This window comes from Helicoverpa zea, chromosome 26, assembly GCF_022581195.2.
Source record: "Helicoverpa zea isolate HzStark_Cry1AcR chromosome 26, ilHelZeax1.1, whole genome shotgun sequence".
NCBI lineage: Eukaryota > Metazoa > Arthropoda > Insecta > Lepidoptera > Noctuidae > Helicoverpa > Helicoverpa zea.
The window spans coordinates 1,200,292-1,226,734 of record NC_061477.1 but is presented as its reverse complement, the minus strand read 5'-3'; the positions used below and the strand labels follow the sequence as shown (position 1 = coordinate 1,226,734).

General features: G+C 36.0%; 2 protein-coding genes across 2 annotated transcripts; one reads left to right on the top strand and one right to left on the bottom strand.

Moving 5' to 3' along the window:
• Positions 1-4,499: 4,499 nt before the first annotated feature.
• On the bottom strand, positions 4,500-8,689 carry LOC124642865 (craniofacial development protein 2-like). The gene is made up of 2 exons (XM_047181617.1): positions 7,441-8,689; positions 4,500-4,506 (listed from the first exon to the last, which is right to left on the bottom strand). The coding sequence occupies exons 1-2, from the start codon at positions 8,544-8,546 to the stop codon at positions 4,500-4,502; spliced, it is 1,113 nt and encodes a 370-aa protein (XP_047037573.1). The 5' UTR covers positions 8,547-8,689.
• A 9,009-nt stretch (positions 8,690-17,698) lies between these two features.
• On the top strand, positions 17,699-23,958 carry LOC124643122. Its single transcript, XM_047181986.1, has 4 exons — positions 17,699-17,793; positions 18,323-18,403; positions 21,383-22,148; positions 22,431-23,958. Exons 1-4 carry the CDS (start codon positions 17,778-17,780, stop codon positions 22,537-22,539), a joined length of 972 nt encoding a protein of 323 aa, XP_047037942.1. The 5' UTR covers positions 17,699-17,777; the 3' UTR covers positions 22,540-23,958.
• The last annotated feature ends 2,485 nt before the right edge of the window (positions 23,959-26,443 follow it).

Here is a 26,443-nt window from a genome sequence, read left to right as displayed (position 1 = left end):
GCCCCAGTTCTGTTAACGCACTGATACAGTTAAACCGCCATGTTGTTTTTATATGCTTTGAGAACGCATCTTCATACAGCCTCTATTGTAAAAAATACGACCTTGTTTATTTTTTTTTATCGATACCATATCGATTTATTTTTCTGCTCTAATTGTTTGATGAGTATTTGGTAATTATTTTCATGTTACAATGCATTTTTATGATTTTTAATTATGTTTTGAAAAAACCTCTTAAAGTTATAGATGTCTTTTGAGTATTTAATTGGTTTGCGAAATTCATATAAGTGATCTATCTGATAGATTCTGATGACTACTAATGATAGAACATCCAATATTTTTAGGTGTAAAGTGCAAAAATAAGACTAGTGTCCGTACTTGAAATTCAGTATTTAGGAGGACTGGTATGGGAGTGAAATTGTGGATTTTCCGTCAAAAATTCGATAGCATCAGAATTACATTGACTTGCGTACCTACTTAGTTGTTGAATAAAGATTAATTCGTTGTCCTTATTTGAACGAAACGTGCTCTCTAAAACACGAATGTATTACCACCAAGCTCCATACTCAGGACTGCTTTATAAGATTTGCTGAAATTAAAACCCGACTCGCGAGAATCGAACACGAGACCCCAGCACAGTAGTCACATAAGAAACCACTAGACTGTAGACCAACGAGGCTGTCAAACCTTATCATCTTTGCAAACGGAACTAAAATTCCTTTATTCCCATACCGCATACCACAATCAGATCTTCAACCCACAAGATTGGAAGTACGTGTTCCTAGCAATGACATTCACACATCACGTCTTTATGATATTGTCAGGGACGGATTTAGGGCAGGTCATAGGGCCCCGAGAAAAAAGGGCCCATAGGAGAGATATTGTTTGGAGTCTTTATTAAAAGAATTTAAAAAAAATTAATTTAATGTACCTTTTCTTAAATACATAGAAAACTACTGTTCAATACTTTTTAAGATTTTATTTTTTTGAAAATGAAATATAGGTAAATAAAATAAATACATTTCCATGAGCAGAAACTCAGAAAAATTAAGAGGTAAGAGGATTTATGGTTTCAATTCAATGGAAATGTTAAGTTATTTTCAACACCCTGTAAATTCGTGGAAAATTATCTATAACATTTTCGTCGTATTTTCAGCTTCAACACCTTTGTCGCTCCGGGCCCTACATCCCTAAATTCGGCCCTGTAAATGATGTAAGGTTAACTTCAAGGTTACTGATTGCCATCGTCCATTGTCGAACTTTTGATGTGTAGGTACTTAATTGTTAGTTTCCTGCAAAGGAAATTATGTGGCTAAAAATATCAGATTAGAGATACATACGTACTTCTTTATGACTATAACCAGATTGTGCCAGCGTTGCATAGAAACTAATTCGCGCTCCTGGATCAAAGGTAGAGCCTTCCTCGTTAAATGGGTTATTTAACACTGAAAGAATTTTTCAAATCTAGCCCGTAGCTCCCGGACATTCAAATTCTCTTCACCTTTGTTATTGCTTTGTAATAGATATATAGATAACTATCCGTTTTCTAAAGTTATCCTAAGGGAAATCTTATACGCATGATTTCATGAAAATATAAAAGGTTTCCTCTTAGAACAATGGGATACTGGAACATTATTATCTCAAAACTTTTGTCGGTCCTTCCTAGTTAATGTATGCAACATATTTCACCTCTACCTATATTGCAGTTTGTTAGAATCTTATTACTTTTACAATACGTGAGCCCAAATAAATGCATGTAATATTAAGAAATTGATGTGCCTCATAGATAGCGAATACTCAACTTACCCAATTACGTTAAAGTGCACTTAAAACTCGGTATAACCGTGACTCCTAATTAATATATTACAATGTAAGCCAATGATCTGAACCACAAAGGTATGCTCTTGCGCAAACGCAACTATCAAACTTTGATTTATTGAGGGTACTTGCAGGGGCGCTCAACTAAGTAGGTGCTTACAATTTTGGTCAATATATTTTAATTTACGATTCTTATTTACTTACCGTTGTGTTTATCCCTATAAAAGAGAGGAAGAAAGAAAATGTAAGTATAGTTACTTATTCGCGCAATATAATGTGAATGTATGAATTCTGGTTAGAATAAGGTATATACTTATAATCCTGCATGTATGAGAAAAACTGGTGAAGCATTTTGAATGTAAATCAGCTCACTTCACTTTTCATCTTCCCACTTCCATTAAAAACCGGCCAAGTGCGAGTCGGACTTGCGCACGAAGGGTTCCGTACCATTGTTTATAAAATAGGCGAAAAAATCACGTTTTTGTATGTGAGCCCCCCAAAATATTTAATTTATTCTAGTTTTCAGTATTTGTTGTTATATAGCGGCAACAGAAATACATTTTACCCTTTGGGTATGGAACTAAAAAAGCTCAAATTTTGACCAGTTCTCATTCCATCATTGTTTTACTTGTCAATGTCTTTTTAATTACAGATATATGTTTGAATACAATTAGAGTCTATGTCTATATCTACATTATTTCAAAGTAAACAAAATTGTATTTGTATTCCATCTAATTGTATTTAAAGCTGTCCAAATTGTTTGTCACCTCATCACTACATTCATAACTCTCGAAAGGCCATCAGTAATAGCTCTCGGTGTCTGATAGCGAGCTATCCCAAAGCATGGCCCGATGATCAACTTTTTGTTTTAATCACTTTGCTGTGGGAACTTATTGTAATTTAGCAAGGATGTCGAAATTCAGCTTCAGCCACCCCGTTCACAGTCCAGGGTAAAAGAAGTTCATTGTGTTCTTCGTATATCGAAATCCATTGAGTAGTTTTTGCGTGAAAGAGTAACGCCCATACCTGTCCATACTCTACCTATACCCGTTTTATAATATTACTAAAAGTAGTTTTTCTTTTTGCTTTTTCCTGGGTTTTGCAAGTTCCGGGGTAATGTAGGGTTTTCTAAAATAGTAGGGCCAAAAGGAACGGAGGTGGAAGGCACAATTTTAAACGTAAAATAGGTATAAGTAATACCACCAATATTTTCCGCGCTCCTCAACAAATTAAGTAAGTATTGCAACAAATGCTGAAGATAGAAGTTTATTCGGCAGATCATTTATGACTTAAGAAGGTTCTACTTATCTTTTGGTTCAAATCGTCAGGTACATCTAAGAAGGTAGGTACTTCCCTTTAAGAAATACCTTTTAAGCCCGTGAGAGAGACCTTGAAATCGATGGAACTTACTACTCTAACATTGCATAATAATCCAATACTAATTGTAACACAAGCCATTGTATTTAGAATATACAAAATTCTTTAATTCCATTGTATAAGTATGTGAAAATTTCGTGAAAAAGCGCTTGGAGCATTGAACCAACAGGAACCGCTATAAGTACAAATTTAATCTATGCGAACAAATACTTATAATAAGTTAGGGCGCCAAAGGCGTACCTTTGGCAGAAGAGATGTCACAGCAATTACAATGGCATACCATATTCATCTGCCTAGCCTATTCCCAACTATTTTGGGTTCGGCATCCAGTTTTAATCTGAACTCCTAAACCCAGTTACCCGGGCAACCCGATAGGTACCCTGACGTCCTCCTAGCCGATTATCAGCTACGGCGGCTGTTCTCATGTAAGGAGATTAGCCAACTACGCAGGACATACTTAATAATATTATAGTGCACGAGCTTTTGCGCAGACACAGGTGCACTCCCTATTCCTTCACTCTCATAGCCCGATGGGACGGTAATCCGACACGACCGGAGAGAGATCAGGCGCAGGACCGACATTTACGTGCTCTCCGATGCACGGGTGTATCAATTCAGCTTCCAGGCTCCGGGCTGCTTTGTGAAAGTCTTCTAAAACCCACAAAGCGATTTCGGCCCGACTCGGGAGTCGAACCCGAGACCTTGCGACAGCTAGACCAACGAGGCAGTTACCCTAAAGTAAAACTGGTTATCTGTCTGGCTCTGACTGCCAAAACTGTTCAAATGACAGCCGGGACCCACCAGTTTATCGTGCCTTCGAAATACGAAAAAACTCATCATGACAAGATCACGCATCCACGGACCGACCGCAGCAAGGGTATATCCAGTTGGTTCAATGCTCTAAGCTTTCATGTAAGAACATTTTTAATGGCATGGGCGTTTAGACTAAGACTTGCTTAACTAATGCGAGGTTTAGTAGGAAAAGATGTTAATCTGTGTAAATTAGATCACACACGTAAGTAAGGTAAGCATTATGTACCTATCTACTTACTTACTTAATCGTAAGGTAGTGTGTGAAACGGAAAATGTAGATAGATAGGTATTGCAAGAAGCAAGAAAATGCTAATGTAAAGTGTTATCAATGAAAGACGAAATCATCGTGGCAGTCAACTTTCTTATAATAGCTCGGGTTTAGAAATCCTTGCTTAATAATTGTACCTAAGCATTATAAACAAATGCGAAAGTAACTTTGTCTAAACTTCTGTCTCTGGCCAAAACTACACAACCAATTTGTATAGGGAGGTAGCTTAGAGCCTGAAAAAAGACATCAGGCTAAACCTTTCATCTATTTGCGGGAAATAAGTGGATCCGTCGGGATACGGGCGGAAACTAGACGATTAGATAGATATGTCACCGTAAGATTACAAATATCGTTAGATTACAATCTATCTCGAGAGATTGTATACTGTCGAATTATTGTAAACCGTAACACCTGATTGCAATTTAACGCATTATTTTTCGCTATATTATAATCTATCGATGAGAAATTGTGAAATTGTCAACTGTCCGAAAGCTCTCCCTGATTGGTCAGTCTTTTTGTAAGATCGAGAGCGATGTAGAGCGGTCAAATTGTCAACTGGCGTAGAACGGAATGCATCTTGCGCGCTGATTGGTAGAACGTCAAAAAAGACAATGTTCTTTGCAACTCCCGGTGTCACAGCTCTTTGACGTGCAAAAATAAGTGACGGTTTAATTTTTTATAAAATCAAAAATTGTACTTAATTTTTAAGACTCAAATTACACACAATTAAAAATTGTATTAAAAATTGAAGTTAGTGACGAAAACGAATCGCTGCAAAACCGACTCCACGTAGTCTTGTCTGCCCTACCCCTAGAGTGCAATTCAAAACCGCGTAGGCGCGGAGGGGCGAGGCGGCCTGCGAGCTGAGGCGCAGGTAGTTTCAGCGCTCGCCACCGCGGCTGAGGCTGGCCGGCGGAGCCGGCCAGCAAGCCGAAGCTGCGGTGGTGAGCGTGAAAACCATCTGCGACGATAAGCTCGCATGGGACCGCCGGAGCCCCGCAGCGCCGGAGCCGTGACAGAAGTTATGCTTGCTGCATGTTGCATGCTTACTTCCATGCTGGGTCAATTAATATGGGATGTCAGTAGGTACGAGTTAAAAAATTAGAAGGTAAATAAATATTTTTATGATGTCATTTAATAGTATTTAAGAAGTTTACTGTTAGAATGCATGCTACAAATTTAGATGCAAAAAAATAACCATCATGCTGAGTTGTATTTAGAGTGGAAGATAACTCGTGGCTTCTTCTTTCTCCTGCCCTGTTCCCAAATATTACTTGGGGTCGGCGCAATATGTCATTTTCTTCCATTTTCCCCTGTCACTCGTCATACTGACACTCACTCCCTTCCTATTCATATCATCTTTCAGGCAATCCATCCATCTTTTCTTAGGTCTTCCTCTTCCTCTCCATCCATCTACATTCATACTTAGCACACACTTTGTTGCATGCGTATCATCCCTCCTCATTACATGTCCATACCACGACAATCTTCTACTTCTCATCTTTTCTGTAACTGGCGCTACTTTCAGACTTCCTCTAATGTAATCATTCCTCACTTTATCCATTCTTGTAACACCACACATCCATCTCAGCATTCTCATTTCTGTTACATGCACTCTCTTCTCGTCCGTCTTTTTCAATGCCCAACACTCCGATCCATACAGGACGACAGGTCTAATGACGGATTTGTAAATTTTGCCCTTCAGTTTGAGGGGCATCCGCGGGTCACAAATAGCGCTAGTTACCTGTCGCCACTTCATCCATCCAGTATTGATCCGATGCGTAACGTCCCTGTTCACCTCACCGTCACTTTGGACGAGTGAACCAAGGTACCGGAAGTCGGAGCAAACTGGTAGGGGCATGCCGGCTAGGGTTATGGTCATGGGTCCCGAAATACCGCCAAAATCACAATGAAGGTATTCGGTTTTACTCCTGCTCACCTTTAAACCCACTGTCTCCAGTCTCAGCCGCCATGCCTCCAGTCTACTCTGGACCTCTGGCCCACTCTCCCCCACCAGAACAATGTCATCGGCGAAAAGCATACACCAGGGTGCCTCCTCCCGTATATCTGCCGTAAGCGCGTCCATTACAAGCAGGAAGAGATACGGGCTGAGGGCCGACCCCTGATGTAAGCCAACACCTACACTGAAGCTGGTGGTAGTGCCCGCTGCGGACCGGACTTCTGTACGGCATCTGCCGTACATCGCTCGGATCAACTGCACATACTTCCCTGGTATACCTTTCTCCTCAAGGGCCCACCACAAAACCTCACGAGGCACCCGGTCATATGCCTTCTCGAGGTCAACGAACACCATATGCAAGTTTTTGTGTGCACCCCTGTACTTTTCGCACAATTGGCGAATACAGAATATAGCGTCCGTTGTACTCCGACCAGGCATAAAACCGAATTGATTTCGTGCGATATCACTCTCTTCTCTCAGCCTCCTTTCAATAACTTTCTCCCACACTTTCATACTATGTGACATTAGCTTTATTCCTCTATAGTTGTTGCAATTCAACACATCACCCTTGTTCTTAAAAATGGGCACCAGGAAACTATTGCACCACTCGTCTGGTATAGTTTCCTCTTGCAACAACTTATTGAAGAATAAAGCCAGCCATTTCCATCCATCCATCTTTAATAATTTCCACACTTCCACTGGTATTCCATCTGGCCCTATCGCTTTTCCATTTTTCATTCCATTCACTGCTAATCTGACCTCATCCTCACATACATTTCTTACAAGGCCCTCGTTCACCGCTTTATGATGGAGCACACCGCTCCACTCATTTTCTTCATTCATCAGTCTTTCAAAATATTCCTTCCACCTACCTTTAATCTCCACATCATTCGAAAGGACCGTTCCGTCTCCATTCTTTACACACCTTATCTGGCATACATCTCTTGTCATTTTCTCCCTAGATTTAACCAATCGGTAAAAGTCATTTTGACCAGCTGGGCTATCTAGGGAGTCATACATCCTCTCGTGCGCTTTTGCCCTTGAAACAGCCACAATCTTCTTTGCTTTCTTCTTACATTCATCATATTCAGCCTTTTTTCGTGCTTTTTCACTATCATCATTGTCTTCCGTCCGCTGCCATTCCTTGAATTTCATCTTCTTTTCCTTTAATACACTCTGCACTTCTTCCACCCACCACCAAGTTTCCTTCTCTATCACTCCATTCCCTTTTGATTCTCCTAGAATGCTTCTTGCCGCTTTCCTTATACACGTCGCCATTCCACTCCAGCATTCATTCACATTCTTTTCATTCATTTCTCCCATTTCAATCATCTTATCAACCACTACTTTTCTAAATTCCCGGGCCAACTCAGCCTTCCCCAACAGATGCCATTTGATTTTGGGGGGCCGTCTCTCTTTGGCTTTTGGCCGGGAAGTTAAAATCACATCCATAATTAGGGGTCGGTGCTGCGAGACTACAGCTTCGCCTGGTATCACCTTGCAGTCTTTGATGTTCTTTAAACTACTGCGTCTGACCAAAAAGTAATCTATTTGTGTCACGTGGTGACCGCTTTTATAGGTGATTAGATGTTCGGTGTTCTTTTGAAACCACGTATTTACCACTGCTAGGTCAAACGCAGTAGCAGCCTGTAGCAGGGCTTCACCCTCGTCGTTCTGGCAACCGAACCCCCACCCTCCATGCACTCTTTCATAATTCCCTCTCATTCTGCCAACATGGCCATTAAAGTCTCCTCCCACAAATACCTGTTCATTCGTCGGCACATTCATCATTACTGCATCGAAATCCGTCCAAAATTGTTCTTTCACCCTGTCATCACAACCGACTTGAGGAGCATACACACTTATAACATTTATTATCAAACTTTCATACATTATTTTAACAACTATTATTCTATCATTCACTCTCTTTACATCTATCACACTTTCTTTCAAGTTCTTATCTAACACAATGCCTACCCCATTCCTTTTCCCATCACTTCCACAATAATAAAACTTGTATCCTTCCCCAATTTCTCTAGCTTTCGTGCCCTTCCATTTAGTCTCTTGCAAACATGCCACATTTATTCGTCTTCTCTTTAATACATCCGCTAACTCTCTGGCTCTTCCAGTCATCGTTCCTACATTCCAACTTGCATACCTCAATCTTACTTCCCGGACTCGCTTCTTACATTGCACCCGCCCAGGTTGGTGCAAAAACCCTTGTCCACTTCCCACAGGGGCCGGGTGCTGCCCCTGCGCGTCGCCTGAGGGGTACGCCCTAGCCCTATCGCTCATCTCTTCAACATTCGACATATTGCTATATGATTTGGCATTGTGTTTTTACGACCGGCCGCCTGCCTGACGTCAACCCTCTTTGGGAATGCAATTGTTGGTGGTCACTCTCCTACCACCTAAGGATTGGTGTATTTTAGGATACATACATTAAAATATTAAACATTAAATTAACAGACATTAAAAAAAATATCACACTCCAGTCTTTTAAAATCCGGATCTAGTCTCCTCACTGCAACCTCCAGCTTAGAGAGGTCTAGTATGAGTTCCCTCATGTTCTTATTAGGCCCACAGGGGCCCTGGTGGGATGTCATCTGCTAGGCGATCTCTTCTTTTGACGCTTCATCAGCATAGGATTCATTTTCCTCTGTAGCCGCATGTTATAGTTCAAGATTATCTGTCGGCTGAAACGTGATGCTCTTGTTGACATATATATCCGTTCTTCTCTCTACAGTGCAGGTATTTGGTGGCTTAGACCACATCTTCGGTCCTTATCTTGTAGGCTACCACCCACACTACTGTACCTTAGATCAGCGTTGCACTCATCTTGGTTTTTCTGGTACTCCAGGGTGATCACATCAATGTTGATAAAATCTTCTCAGGTAACAATAATCCAAAGCCAAATATCATTTATTTTATTATTTCACGTTTCGATTTACCAAATTTATAATAATATGAGTCCCTTTATTATGTAAATATAATTAAATAAATTAAATTACAAAAAATTTCAGTTCAGTCATTTTGACAAAGAAGATAACTCGTGGCTAAGATAGTATTATTTAGATGCTCGACGCTTTATTAATTGTGGCTGACTTAGTAATTTAGAAGGCAACATACATTTTTGGGGGCGAATAATGATATTAAAAAGAAGCCTGTTTAATTAGCACCCCTTTTATTTTATTTTTAAATATTAGTTTGTATTTGAAGACAAAATACCTAACTGTATTTTTATAAGAGTTATTTTTATATAAATTTAATACTTGAAGAATTTTTGAAGAGCATTTATTTTATTTAACTGACACCTCTATTTCATTCCTAACTCTACGGGAACTCCATGGGAACAGAACGGCTGGTCGTGATTGGTCGATCTTACAAAAAGACTGACCAATCAGAGAGAGCTTTCGGACAGTTGACAATTTGTCAATTTCTCATCGATAGATTATAATATAGCGAAAAATAATGCGTTAAATTGCAATCAGATGTTACAGTTCACAATAATTCGACAGTTTACAATCTCTCGAGATAGATTGTAATCTAACGATGTTTGTAATCTTACGGTAACAGATATATCACATAAATCCTAGCGACACAGCACGGCACCGAACAATGTAAAAATTTAAAACATCAATTTACCAAGAGTCTGTGGGTGAAAATCGCATGAAAATCCCTTCAATTACCTATGTATGAGTGTATCCTGGACAGACAGACAGATGATATAGAGGACTTTGTTTTATAATGTTAGTGCGACGCCGTAGAAATCACTATGATTTATTTCGTCATACTTGTACCAGTAACTACATACATACACTAGGATGTTAGAAACATCTTACTCACATCTTCAAAACATATAATTTTTCGTCAATTACTGCCAATATGGTGTGCCTAATTACCCAAATCAGTTCAGTTCACTATTGCAATATTTCGTAAGAGCAATAGAAGATATTAATTCATGTTATTGCATTGCGTTAATAATGGTACTTCGTTTAATTATTTAATTTTAGTGTAAAACGTATTTCGTGGTGGCCTAGAAGTTCATCATCTGACTAGCCTTTTCACAACTATGTTGATGTCGGCTTTCAGTCTTACAGATGCAGCTGAGTAGTGAGTACCAGTGTTTTACAAGGAGCGACTGCCTATCTGACCTCCTCAACCCAGTTACCCGGACAACCCAATACCCCAGGGTAAGATTTCTTGTCAGACTTATTGGCTTCTGACTACCCGTAACGACTGCCAAAGATGTTCAAATGTTTTTCGTTCAACATAATACATATAATTATCATACAAATGTATAATACTCTACATTCGTTAACGAAGATCATTGGCGGCCATCTTTCCTCCAAGGACCCATAGACCACGTTCCAATTTCAAACTACAAAGCGCGCCAACGTTACAAAATTTATGAGTTATGTTTCTATTTTTTAAAGATGGTATTGTTAAGATAGCTTTTTAGGGGCCTAATGACGATAAATTGTTTGTGAAATACTTAGGAAATTAAGATAGGTACTTAATATTAGGTACTGTCGAAATAAATCACATTAAATCTAATGTTATTTCTCTTGCAATGTAAATCAAACTTAGGTAGGTACCTATATAAAGTACTGAGTTACTTTAATTGGTTTCTGATAGACTTATAACGAGTTATGCCCGATTCGTCATTTTAGTGATTTGGCATCCATAAAAAACGTGTCCCAGTTGGTCATTCAATAAAATATTTTATTTTGCTTAGTCCCAATTGGTCATCCGTACTTTATTTTGTAAAAAGTACTGTCAACAAGATAAGCTTTACAATATTGTAATATGTTTTTTTTTTATTTATTTTGGTTATGTTTTTTCCGAACATGGCAAGACGCTATTAATAAAATCGCGATTTCAACGGCGTCACACACCGCACGGCCAAAACCAAAATACCAGGATCGCATAAATCAGATGAGTAATATACCAATCAACGAGTGTCCATGGAACTGCCCACCGTGTACTAGGACCGCATAACTTACAGGAGTATAGCAGTCAAGAGTGTCAGGATTTTACGTTTTTTTCCTAATTGTAGATAAACATACCAATTTAAAAAATCATTCATCATTTTTATGTATACAATGATACAATCTCTTTGCTAGTTATGGGCCCCTGGTACTTTTGTTACCGGCACAAAAAGTATCGAGTCACATTATCGGGTTTATAAAATGCCCATGTTGTCTTCACCTGTGTTTTAATGTAAATTTTATTATATTTATATGAGAGCTATACCTTTACCTACATCGAAGTTTTTCATGTAAAATTTCTTCTAACACTTTTATTTCTGACGGTACTCTGATACGTGAAATTTTATGCGGGTGACGAATCGGAACTCAAAATTTAAATATTAAATTATTTATTTTGCTCGAATGACCAATTGGGATTTGGTATATGGAAAAAATAGTTGGTGACCAATCGGTACTAATGACAAATTGGGAATAACTCCTTATAACCAATATCTATAGACAATACATACTTTTTTGTTTTAAAATTTGCTAAATCATAGACAAAGTTTAATTTAAAAAGGTATCATACCTACCTACTCGTAATTGATACCAATTTATTTTATACAATTCCGTTTCCCTGTAATTAGTCTTATTCAATTATTAAAAATTATAATTGACTTAATTAATAGCACCTTCATGAATGACAAAAGGTATTTAATGATTGTCTGAATCGAACAATGACACCAAAGTTTTGCAGATTATTTTTAGTTATTATCTTGATATTATAAGGCAAAAAAAATGCATAGATAAATGATTTAATCTCTGGATCAATTTGAAATATTGTTCAATTGTTAGATAGTAAATGGGCTATCTAACAATTGAACTATTAACTAATCAAGGATTAATATAAGCACTAAGATTAACCAGCTGCGAATTCCATATTTAAGTGGTCCACAAGCATTTGCGCAGACCACCAACTTCCAGACTCCGTGCTACCTTGCGTTTCTTAAAACTGACGAAGCAATTTTGGTCCGAGTCGGAAATATAGTTATCGGCACGGATAATGAGCTCTCGGCGGAAGAGTGGGGATCGCTTTGCGCACTGTACACTTAAGGCATCCATCCATCCTCCGAGCCTTTTCCCAACTATGTTGGGGTCGGCTTCCAGTCTAACCGGATTCAGCTGAGTACCAGTGCTTTACAAGAAGCGACTGCCTATCTGACCTCCTCAACCCAGTTACTTGGGCAACCCAATACCCCTTGGTTAGACTGGTGTCAGACTTACTTGGCATCTGACTACCCGTAACGACTGCCAAGGATGTTCAATGACAGCCGGGACCTACAGTTTAACGTGCCATCCGAAACACTGTCAACACAACAACAGGCTCTTTACTTTATAAGTAGAAAATATAACCCACATACTTATTATAACGTGGTACGTAAATAATGGTAAGGTCTTTGCCAGCTCAAAGGACGCCGAGACGACATGCGACATTAGGATTGCCATATAAGATTTTTATGCATTGCACAATTATTTTGCCTAAACGAATCACAGATAATGAGGTTCTTCCAATTAAAAGATCCATGAATTTCAGCTTTTGGAGCAGGTATTATAAAAAAATTCGTTAAATTCAAAGCTGATATATCATGTTGATGTGATCAGATTTCTATCTGCTTCACGAAATATCTAAAACAAAAACCGGCCAAGTGCGAGTAGGACTCGCACACGAAGGGTTCCGTACCAGAGAAAAAAATATCACGTTTGTTGTATGGTGTATAACTAAAACCTGAAACCCCCTAAAACATTGATTTTATTCTAGTTTTCAGTATTTTTGTTGTTATAGCGGCAACAGAAACACATCAACTATGAAAATTTCAACTCTCTAATTGTCACGGTTCGTGAGATACAGCCTGGTGACAGACGGACGGACGCACAGAGGAGCGGAAACAATAGGGTCCCGATTTACCTTTGGGTATGGAACCCTAAAAACACAGATGATATACTAACTTTTTTATTTTTGATCCTAGTCCCTCAGATCAAAAAATATGATCTGAGCCTAGTCCTATATGCAATCTAATATCCTCCAAAAACCCAAAAACGGCCCTGAATCAAACCCTTCACCTTCACATCCACTAAACTCATGGTACAATAAGGTAGACGTTATTAAATGTAGTGACCGTCACGCCTTCAATGTGATCATAACAAATAGAATAGAATAAACAAATAGAATTGATGATTGTTTTTATTTTTGTATGTATTAGTTTATAATTATTTTAATGTTATTTGTGTAGGTATTGTATTTTCTATGGGCCCTAGTTGCCTGAATTAAAGGAATTAAAGGAATAAATAAAAAATAACCACACATACAGACAAACAGACATCATCATCTCACGAGCCTTTCCCCAACTATGTTGGGGTCGGCTTCCAGTCTAACCGAAAGCAGCCGTGTACCAGTGTTTGACAAGGAGCGACTGTGCCTATCTGACCTCCTCAACCCGTGCATCCCATTCCAATACCCCTTGGTAAGACTGGTTGTCAGACGTAGTCTTTTAACTACACGTAACGAACGACTGCCAAAGATGTTCAATTACAGTCATTGGTGAGTACATGATATACTTAGAAACTTAGATAAGTTGCATTGGTACTTGCCTCACCTGTAATCCAACCCACACACTCATACTTGAGAGAGTTCTTCACTAGGCCACTACGACTTGTATGTAGTGACCGTCACGCCTTCAATGTGATCATAATCAGACACAGACAAACAGACATGATCAATCTGAAACACTTGATCTGACTGCTGACAGTGAGTGACGGCTTAGCTTGAATAACATGTTAATCAGTTACCGTCATATCATCATATGATGCAAGGGTCTTTTCGTGAAGTAGGTAGGCATATTATTAAAAAAACAGTCCGAATTGAAGACGAAGGGTTGACTATTGAACTGGCTGTTAGTTTTAGGTTTTAATTGCTGTCCTTTTGTAATTTTGACGTGAAAATGTGCTTATATAATTAGCCCAGTTTCACCAAATAATTATGACTTTGACTGCGTACTTACTGTTATCTATAGACCAAAGAGGCCAAAAACTCACGTTTGTTCGATGGTTCTATATTATTATAGTTTTCAACAATTACTACCTCGGTTTATGAGATACAGGATACCGCCTGGTGACAGACGGAAAGACAAACTACATAAGTAATTGTCCTTTTCTAAAACCCGCCTGAAACAGCCTACCTAGGTATCTATAGCACATTTTAAATAAGCTTCTGCAATTTTCCACATCGCTAAACATACTTGCCTATTACCATACAAACAATAGTTAATACCTTATTATTACATCACTTTCGTCTCATAGAGCTATGTAATATCTTACAGCTGACCTTGCTTTCTTCTCAATAATAAACAGATACATCTTACTACGTCAATCTCGTCAAATGTATATAAAAACAATAAACAAAACGCTTATTGTATTTGTTTTTGTCGCAAGTTGTGAGCGAGAGCGACTTTTGATTAGAATTATTTTATTTCGTTCGTAAGCGGTGTCACCCGCGTTTCATCCATAATTAAGTGCTTGCAAAAGCCTAAATTATAATGAAATTAATTATTTGACTTTGACTTTCCTTGGGTGGGAACTATTTCGCGAAAAGTGCACTTTTTCGATAAATTGACTATACCTAAATATTGAAAGAATTCTTCAAATCGGTCCACAAGTTTTGGAGCCTTGCGGTACAAACAAACAACCTTTTAATGATAAGAATTTAGATATTTTTAATAGAGATGGTTTTATGTTAATTATCTGCAGGATTGTTCTAAAGATTTACCGCAGCCTCGGCTGGAGTGTTATATGCCTGGTACCTATATGAAGGGCTTTTCATACATTTACATAATAGTCAGTAAGAGTCTGACACTTCCTCACGCTGCTAACACACAACGGGAGGGGTAATTTGATAATTTAACATAAAAAAGAAGGCACACAAAGATATACCATAATAAAACACACGTCCATGAACAACCAAAAACAATAGGATACTTCTATTTTTAGGGTTCCGTACCCAAAGGGTAAAACGGGACCCTATGTATTGTGTTCTCTCCACTGTCCGTCCGTCTGTCGCCAGGCTGTATCTCATGAACCGTGATACCAAATACTGAAAACTAAAATTAAATAAATATTTTGGGGGGCTCCCACACAACAAACGTGAATTTTTTGTCCGTTTTATAAATAATGGTACGAAACCCTTCGTACGCGAGTCCGACTCGCTAACTACACCGAGAACATTCCAAAAACATACTTTGATGATCAACCAAAAACCACACTTCTATTTTATAACATCGGTCAAAAGCTCTCCCAACTCGCTCCCGCTGCCGCTTACACCTTACACCGCGGTTGGAAGACACCGGACACAATTGGTTCATAATTGCGATCCACTGACCTTGCTCCAAATCCAGAGATTATTTGTTTTGTTCCATAGAGTAGATGAGAGGCTGCAGAGGTGGCTGTAGGCATAATTCTAACGCCGTTAAAAATATTCTGTCTATATACAATTTTGACATTAGGGAGCGTTCAAGTATTAAGTACGTAAAGCAAATTGGAGGGGGCGGGGGGTTCTTGTAATACGTTTACGATGCGGTAGGTACAGGGGCGGCAGGGGGTCCTTCTTACAACACGTTACGTAACAGTTCTTTCTTTATGTAAAAAAATTGGGAATTAAAACTCCCAAATTGGCAACCCTTTACGTTTACGTTTTACGGGGAATCCCTCGATTGTATTGTACGTCATGAGATAAGTGTGTTCAAGCAAACAATCAAAATTATCGCAAATCGTGCAGTTTCTTTTGGAGGTAATGATCAGATTCTAAAACAATCAACTCTATTATGATCTCACTTCTAAAGGTATGTAAGAATCAAAGACGCATCTTCTAAATAAATAATCTTTGCCCCAACCAAACCACACAATAATAATAAAACGCATGGTGTTTTCCTATCTGGATCACTACTCGCTACGTCTGTGTGGGCAAACTTTTGTAATTACTCAGCCATGATGCAACGCAGCCATATTGTTCTTTATTTGAGTTTTAATAGCCGCCATCTTGTGAACTTGAGAAGGTTATGGTTAGAAAGGAGATCGGTTGCTTTGTGAAATTGTTTTTGGAAAAGGTATTCAATGACTTCTGTATGAAGGTAAACTAAGTATGTAATTAGGTGCTAAGTATTTGCCTATCCTTATAGGTAACTACTTACTACCAACCAGGTATGTTGGGAACCTCAGGCTGACCTCTTCAAGCCCCTTTGTTAACAGGTTGTCAGTCTATCTGGCTTCTGCCTAGCCGTCACAACTGTCAGAGATGTTTAAATGATAGCCAGGAGAGGACCCACAGTTTAACGTTCCTCCCCAATGTAGGTACTGGAACACGTAATGGATCGAGATGGTAACCTACCTTCCCTCCATGGACTGACTGCGCCTCTTCTTCTTCTTGGTGAGTCGATGGCAATCAATCTTTAATTTGAGACGCCCAGTACCTACCTACCTATTTATCAAACGCACACGGCATTCAAGATTAATGACTTGCTTACCTACTTTTATCTATCTTTAAGTCATCATTCTCAGAACAAAGAAATAATCATTATTACGATAAAAGTACTGTCTACTTTGAAGGCGAAAAAGTAGAGACAAGTGCAGTGCCGAAACCTAAATACCTAAAATTTTAAAAGGGACTGAAGGATGATTTAAGTCATTTATGTAGGTACACAACGTAAGAGTTATGTAGGTGCGCCCTCAAAAGGACGATTTTTAATTCATCAAACATTTTAACACACTGTCATCTACCGGTGATAATTGAAACCAATGAAAAATGACTAAATGGTTACGTAAATATTGAATAAATGCTTTAGATGATTATTTTTGCAATAAACAGTATATAATAATTATTTATTTAGTGATTCAAATGCAAAATAGACTTTTATTAGTCTATTTTGCATTTGAATGAGAAAGAACAAAATCTGAGACAAAATCTATCTTGGTTATTTGTGAACAGCGCCATCTATTATCGAGTAGCACAACTAAACGGCAATCGGAGGCGGCTCTTTTGTGTTTGAATAAATGAGTGCCGACAAAACCATCGGGTCCTTTGATAGACATGTAGCTTTACTTGTAGGTACAGCAAAAGTAATCTCTGATTTTTATTTGTTTGTATCAAACGAAGTCATTCCTAATCGAATAAATATTATGTTAATGAAAAAATATTATATGGTCTGGGATAAAACTTGTAATTAAATATTTCAAATAACTACATAAATAACTTAAACTTTAGAATGTTCTCTATCAAGTTTTTATCGCACTTCTAAACAACGTATAAGTACCAAAACATTAAAACAACATTCAATTATGGTTACCTAAAATTCTATTGAAACTTTGACAAAAAATCGAACCTATTACTACTGAACCTTCAAACCACAGAACAACTACGGTTGTCGGCATCCTTTGTGCGGTGCCGAAAGGCGAAAATAATCAGTTTTATTTTTGGTAAAATATTTCATTTCAACGCCGAAGTTCGTAGAGTAAACTTGTGCTAGCAATGAGCTCTATCAACGGTAAGTTTTGATTATTATATTATTTATTTACACGAAACCTTGTGTTTGTTTACTTAGGTATTGTATTAGGTACACAAATTAGTATTTGTCGTAATTTTTTATCATATTTTATACGGAATTTCGTGACTAAACTTATATGAATCTTATAAATAAGTATTGAATTTTATAATTGTCTTACTTTATTATATTTCATTCATATTTTTTTTCTTTGTTTCCTATTGTGAATATCCGGAACTTAGAGAGTAGGTACTTATATCCGGTATTTTTTGGGTTTGACATAATTTAGCAATTTGATTAACTGTAATACTACTTAATTATTTTAAAAGTTTACCTTAAACATGATAAAGTAACAACATCATGGTTTTGGTTAATAACATTCTTACAAGAATCTAATTCGACATAATTTGGCCATATTTTCGTGTGACGTAACTTCCGGCAAACTTTCAAAATGGATGATTGATTTTTTTTTTCTATGCAAAATGTAAATAGTGTCAATTAATTTATTTATTATATCCTGGTGTTATTTCAGGTCCAAAAATGTTTCCTACGAAAGGCAATAATGATTATATGAATGAAATGAATCGTTTGTTCCCTCGGAACGCAGAAAATGGTGAGTAAAACAAAAACATTCTAAACTTTTATTTTGTCGAGATTTCATTTTGTTTTCGATTATAAAATAATTCAGTTGTCTTTTGGAAGTTTTCTATGACGTGCGCTGTTCAGCCATGCCAATTACTATGATCAAAATTCAAACAAATGAACATGAAAAGTAAATTGCGTAAAACAAATGACTTTCTGTAGTTTTGATAATTATTTCGAGCTGTCGCTAGTTTTAGCTACGTAGGTACCATTATCAGAACTTAGATTGACATGTCCATCAGGATTGAGGAGCCACTTTTTGTATCTTAATGAAATTTTGTACTTATTTAGTAGTAAGTTAAAAAGTATTGTAGGCTCAATCTTTGAATTTGTAGTATAATAGTTCAAAAGTTATATGAACACAAAGGTGGCTCCTCAATCTAAATATTTGGACCGAGGAGCCACGTTGGAACACAGAAAGTATACGATGTACATTCTTGAAAATTTTGTATGATTTAGTAGTAATTGAGCGCAATGAGTACTAAAAATTTAATTCCAGTACCTTTAATATTTAAGAAGATACAATACTTTTAATGTGGCACCTTAACCCATACAATGAAAGTGTGAATTCCCATGAATCGTAAGTCGCAAATTCAAATTACACCCCATAAACATTTAGTAGTAAGTGTGCCTGAATTTGTAGTACATAAACAAAGTAGTAAAACTGAGTGAATTTTGTAAAAAAACGTATTTTAAGTGGCTCCTCAATCCTGACGTTTCTGAAATGAGAAAATGCTTGAGTTACCTGAAATCGGAATGGAATAAAAAAAATAAAGACACTAACATTTAGTATAAATTTCTACTAAATATACATGCACAAATGAAAATTGTATGTATTCAATATCTGATAAAAAAACATCTTTTCCATATTCCTTAGGACGTCGCCATTAAGGGTGACCATGTAATATGAAAAACATCAGGATAAATAGCTCTCAGCTTTGCCGCCGTGCTCTCGCTGTGGCGGCATATTGGGCTGACATAGTGCAGTCTCAATATATGACATGTCATCGACACGAAAGAAGAAGAAGCTTTGCCGCCATTTTTTTTTATATTCTTTATTATTTTTTATCTCTAATAATTTGTCGTCAATCGTCGTGCTGTATGATCTTATTCTCATTTAGTACAGCTGTCAATTTTACTAAATGTGCATGAATTTTCTAAAATGTTTTGATGTAACAAAAATGTTCATCAATCAGTTATTAAAACTGCAGTATCAGTTTCCTGAACATCACTTGGAAAACTTGCTATTCAAAACACCGACATTTCTACTAGGAATTAGTCCAGAACAAGGTATTAACAACTTACTTAGCAATTCTCCAAAATTAAAATTAAGAATAGATACACATGCTTGGCAAAACCTTTTGATGCTAGTAATATATTCCAGTCACTAAAACCTTTTGAAACATAAAGTTCTTAAAACCAAGATTTAACATAGGTGCCCGCTTTTTTTGCAAAAGAGTGTATTTTAAGTACCCTTAGTGGCAGGTGTAAAGATCTCGTTAATACGAAGCCAATGATCCCAAACACTTGGCAGTTGCTATATACCGATACGGAGTTCCCTTGATTTTCTGTCGCCTCCATCATCAGGTAAGATCCAAACCTTCATAGTCATATCACGAATAACCTGTTAGCTATGGGGCAAAACTGCGAGTAGAAAGAAAAAAAAATCATTTCGGTCCAGGCGTCTTCCAGGTAGCGAGTAACAAAGAAAATAACAAGTGACTTGAGAACTTGCTCCTTTTTTTAAAGTCGGTTACAACAACGCAGCAAATATGTTTCAAATGTAATGCTGTCATTATTAAAAAAAAAAATGCGAAGTATCGAATTTACGGACAATGAAAATCAAATCCATTGCCACTACGAAATACTAGGCAGTATGGTCGTAACACTAGCCTGCCCTATAAAGGGCAAAAAAAACAGGCGCGTTTTTTTAATTTGGAACATTACACCGCTCCAGCAATGTTGAATGACAAAGCAAGTTTATTAAATAGGTACTTTATTAAGTAACGTTATTAAATACTTTTGTATTTACCCAATAATATTTTGTCATTCAAGAGGCGGAATAGCCATAAATGTGTTTGCCTACAGAGGTTTAATAAAAAAATTGGCGGCAAAGCTGAGAATTACCTATTTATCCTGATTTTTATTCATATTACATGGTCACCCTTAATGGCGACGTCCTAAGGAATATGGAAAAAATGATTTTTTATCAGATATTGAATACATACAATTTTCATTTGTGCATGTATATTTAGTAGAAATTTATACTAAATGTTAGTGTCTTTATTTTTTTTATTCCATTCCGATTTCAGGTAACTCAAGCATTTTCTCATTTCAGAAACGTCAGGATTGAGGAGCCACTTAAAATACGTTTTTTTACAAAATTCACTCAGTTTTACTACTTTGTTTATGTTCTACAAATTCAGGCACACTTACTACTAAATGTTTATGGGGTGTAATTTGAATTTGCGACTTACGATTCATGGGAATTCACACTTTCATTGTATGGGTTAAGGTGCCACATTAAAAGTATTGTATCTTCTTAAATATTAAAGATACTGGAATTAAATTTTTAGTACTCATTGCGCTCAATTACTACTAAATCATACAAAATTTTCAAGAATGTACATCGTATACTTTCTGTGTTCCAACGTGGCTCCTCGGTCCAAATATTTAGATTGAGGAGCCACCTTTGTGTTCATATAACTTTTGAACTATTATACTACAAATTCCAAGATTGAGCCTACAATACTTTTTAACTTACTACTAAATAAGTACAAAATTTCATTAAGATACAAAAAGTGGCTCCTCAATCCTGATGGACATAGATTGACGATTATTGTTTCTTAACTGTATTTTTACGTACTTATCAAACTTTATCCTCTCTCTAAGTAGAAACTCTTGAAACTAATCTTTATAAGCACTGATACTATAAAAATTCACATTTCAGATGTCTACCAGTTTCCTCCCACAATGCCGAGCCAAAATTTCTCATCACCGTTCCGGCAGTCAACACCAGTCAACCACTCTTCAAGCTCTGCTGACTCCCTGTCACCAGACTCCTTTCCAGACATGTCACACCGTTCAGACACTGACAGACCAGCATTTGACACTCCATACATAGTCAGACACCAAAGACCGATCATTGGACGTAAAATATTTGACAAGCCGGAACCACCAACGGTGAGGCAAATCATGAAAATGAATGAACATGACGTAGAATTCCCTAATACAATATGGCAGCCAGATGATCACCATTTATTCCCACCAACACCCCCAAGTATTGGTACAGAGCAGAAGAGTTATACTCAAAACGTCTTCTATGAGCTATTTCCAGCAGAAAAGAGGGAATTCGAGTTCAAGCCACCAGCTTCTACCCTGTCTCCTATATCAAACTATAGCCAAGCTTCGCCAAGGTTTTCACCAACATTACCAAGTACACCAAAATCTGTATACGTTGGGCCAACACATATGCAGCCAACATTGCCATTTAAGCTGCCAAGACAGCCAAACTTTAGGCCAACTTCTTCGAGAGACCAGGAGATGATTAAACCGAAGATGTGTACCTTTTGTCGCAAGAATGGGGAGACTCCAACTGTGTATATGACTCATAATGTAAGGGAAAATGTTGACAATAAGAATATTGTGTCCTGTCCAATTTTGAGGTCACATGTTTGCTCTATTTGTGGAGCTTTTGGAGATAATGCTCATACCATGTAAGTATAAACTTTGCCAATATTTTTTTTAGGAGAGAAATTTTCTTCAAACACATATAATCTAGGCTTAAATATTTTAACCAATCATTTGACTTTAAATTAGTATTTATTTGTTAAATACTTTTTAGTATTTATAGTTTTGTAGAGCACATAAAGAAACAAAATTTAATTAAGTCAAAACAATATGATTCAAATAAAATAAGTTACATTTTCCACTCTGGAAAATTATCAAAATCTATTACCTCATACCCAGTCTAATGTTATTTAATATATCTTTTTCAGCACATACTGCCCGGTGCTTCGCAGCAACAATAATGGCCGACCACTACAGTCTACCACTATAACTCTCAAAAATACAAGGATTAAAAGCAATGGTAGGAGAAGGTATTAATTTATTTACTATTTTCATATACATATAATTTTAACTACTTCACTGTCCACGATGCAGACACAATGGTTAAACAATTGGTGTGTGTCACATATAACTCATAGGATTGGAGGGAATTTATTAAATTTTATTACTTTGACAAAGAGATTATTGTTATTAAAATATGAAAATGATGCCAAGTTCTATGTGCCTTTATTATAATACAAAAAAATATATTGTGAAACATTATAATTATTCAAAATGTGTGACACTAATGACTAATTTGATATCATTATTTCATTAGAAAGGTAGACAGCTGTTAAACAGCTACAAAAGATTACATAATATAGTTAGTAATTTTGTTTCTTAACTTAAAAACAAGAAATGCATGACCCCCTAGATTTTTCAAATTCTCTGAATTGTTGTTATTGTTAGCTCAAATATCCAGATGGTCATACTATTTTGTTATTCCATTACAAGTACCTACATTAACTTGTAGGTACATCTTATGATCTCATTCAGTATAGGTGACAAATACTTTTAAAAGTTTTGTTCAAAAACCAATAATTAGTTTTGAAAGTATTTTTTAGTTGTTAATAAGACTAATTTAGAAAAGACTTAGAATTTCAACCTACTTTTAATTGACTGATCTCATAAAAATTGTCTCCTAAGATTTCTATCATTAATAAGTATAAGTTATTTCAATGACTGACTAAAAATAATTATAATTATATAATCAATAACAACATGGTTATTACAAACTAGATTCTCTTAAAAAGAGATTATTTTGGCTATGAGCCTGTAAAACTTGGTTGTCTCTTACAATTCTTTCTAAAATCGTGTATTTCTTTCCCAAGTCATGTTACAAGCTTAACTTTTTGATATCACAATTTTGATTTTATAACTTGTACTTATATTTAGTGTTTTTATAACTTGACAATTAACATTAAAATAATCACTGATCATAATTTGATGTTAACATAAGTAGTTATTTTGTAGTAGTTTATGAAACTGTTTCCTTTGAAAGTAGTAGTATTTTTTTTTTTGTTCTCAAATTATTTAGCTGTTTTGAATAATACTTATTAGTGCTATACATATTTAATTTCTGTATTGATATGATTGACGATTATTCTACCATCATTAAAAATCGTGTTTTGCTTATACTTTTTGACTGCTTTACGCAAATTTTTAATCTCTATAATATCATGTTTTTTTCTTAATATTTTGACTGACTTGATGACTGATTTATAAATACTGACTGACCTATTAAAAAGGTAAAATCACGGAGTAAGGAATTAGCGGAGATGTCATAATGCTAGTAGGTCAGGCGCCTTCTTCTAGCTCAAATACCTATGGTGGGCATTAGGTACTAAAAAGATCGGTTACTAGTGAACAAATGAAGCGTTTTGTTTCTGAGACATTTGTCAACAATTTTTCGTATTATTATAGAAAAAAATGGGCGTTTTATCCAAAGAAAGCATATAAGGGCAGAGACAATAACGTTCCTCGTCCCACGAACACCCATTTGGCGCGATACTTTCTTAGGATATTTTCCGTTATGGCATCTCCGCTAGTCAGTTTTGTAGTCCATGCTTAAAATCTTGAAAATGTAAAATCATGTTTGACATGATTATGTGTAAATCTCTATATTTTAGACACCTTTTGCTTGTACTTTTTTATCTCCTAAGATGTTTAATATTTGGAAAATGTTCCAAATAACTGTTTTAACTGTGTTTATAAACTACTTATACTGTGTTCCCATAATTAATTAAGAAATATTTGATTACGAAGATGAGTGAGCCATACTTATGTATATTATTGTTACATGTTCTCTGTATGTATATTTACTCACGCAAACAAGAAACGCTGACCCGCTTTCGTGAAAAAAAATATCTGTTTTGTTAAAAATACATGCAATATAATTTTAGAGGTATTACATATACCTCTATACTGTTTTGTTAAAAAGTACCTGCTATATAATAATAATAGAGGGAATATTCTATAAGATATTCACTGCGTGAGATTTTTAGCCATTTAGTGGTAGGATTTAATAATGTGTTAGTGGCACTGTAAATAAACTTCTGTCTAGTATTTTATGATTTTTGTGACTGATACAAATTAAGATTACACTACATTTTATAACTATGAAGAATATTAATTAGACCAAGGGTGCATCTACAGGGTGCAAGTAGCGGGTTACATGCATTTTAATAACGTGCGGGTCCACCGACTCGCGCATTTACCAGAGCAAAATACCCACCCGCGTGCTCTTGTCACTTGCGCATGTTAACTTGCTCCAGCTACATGCGCCGTGTAGACGCACCCTAAGAGTTCTCTAATTTTATGTATTAGTGAAGTTATTTCATTATGCCAATTTGCCATACTTTGACTGCTTCTAGTTTTTATTGGTATCTAAAGATACTTTATTGATTTATATAATATTAATTAACTCTTACCCTTGTGTAACTTTCAAAGACTAAATTCAGCTAGAATTGGTCTCAACATACTTTGGTACCAATTTTTAAATGTCTTTCTCTCTCTGATTGATGATTCTTTGATATGAAATTCTAAGATAACAATGATTTTTGTTCATGAACTAAAATGTGAAAGGTGTCATGTGGACCTTATTTCTTTAGCTGTAAGGTTAATTTTTGAATTTCTTAGATAATAATGGTTTTGAACTACAAATGTTCCTAGTTTTTAAGGCTGATTTCAGTACAAATGAGTTTATTAAAAAGTTAGGAGTGTTTATGTTTTGTTTTAGATTTTTATTTGTATGATTTTAATGTTCTGGTATTGTTATAAAAAATTGTATGTAGTTTTCTTATGGTTTTTCTGATAATTTTTAATGTTTTCTGAGTTAAAGTAACATTTTGAAAAGTTATTTTTCCATTATCAATTGTGCCCATAGATACTCTATTGCAATGTTTTTCAAAACGTTTTTTTTTTCATTAATTATTTCCATAGATAACCGTCTAAAGAGGTTGTATGTTTTAAATGATTGTTTATGGCACAGAACTTTCAATATGTAATGAATATGGTTTTTAATAATTACTATTTACTGTTTCAATATTCCGAATTATTTTCTAATGTACACTAAGTACTTATTTTATGTATTTGTAAGCTTGTTTACTAGAACAGTACAAACTTATTGCATGTTTTCTAATACAATTTTAAATTGAAACATCTTTGTTTTATTTATTCTCATACTGCTAAGTCAGAACTCCTTTCAGTGATAAACCCTCTTTAGCAAAATTTTACACACATAATATAAACTGCATAAAATAATTAATACATTGTTTGAAATCTGTACATATTTACCAACATTTTGATAACACTTTAAAAGTCATCAAGATTGTTTTATCTTTATATAAAGTACTTGCTCGAATGGAATGGGTATAGATCTTTAGATACCCTAGGTAGTCTACATTCAAGACCTACCTACATAAGGCAGGTAGGTGCTTAGTGCCTAATTTGTGATCTAAACAGCAAAGAACATAGATATAATATTACTAAACAAGATTGCGCACGCTCAAAATATATATTTACGAAAATGAACTCTATTCTAACGCAATAAGGTACTAAATTGGTTGCATAATACACAGAGGCAAATCCGAGCCGAGAGGGATAGTTCGAACGGAGGCTGTTTGTCTCTTTCTAACACCTTGCCAGCATAAAAAAATGTTGTGATCAAAAGTTTTGTCTTCCCAAAAACAATTGAATCACTTATATTTTTATCTTATTTTAACAATTGTAAGTCAACAAATTAATAACAATCGCATTAATTTATTCGTATTTATTATTAAAACATAAACAACATAAATTTTTATTTTGCTTTTTTTTATTTTCTAGCGGTAACCCTGAACATTCTTGGCGCGTAATCAGCATTTAAAATTTTGTTTATATTTTTTTGTATTAAATCAATTTA

Excerpts from the sequence above, each read along its gene's own strand:
- LOC124642865 (XM_047181617.1), bottom strand. The coding sequence starts at position 8,546 with ATGTCGAATGTTGAAGAGATGAGCGATAGGGCTAGGGCGTACCCCTCA.
- LOC124643122 (XM_047181986.1), top strand. Across the intron at positions 18,404-21,382 it reads CCCTCGGAACGCAGAAAATG|ATGTCTACCAGTTTCCTCCC; the intron begins GTGAGTAAAACA and ends TTCACATTTCAG. Across the intron at positions 22,149-22,430 it reads GGAGATAATGCTCATACCAT|CACATACTGCCCGGTGCTTC; the intron begins GTAAGTATAAAC and ends TATCTTTTTCAG.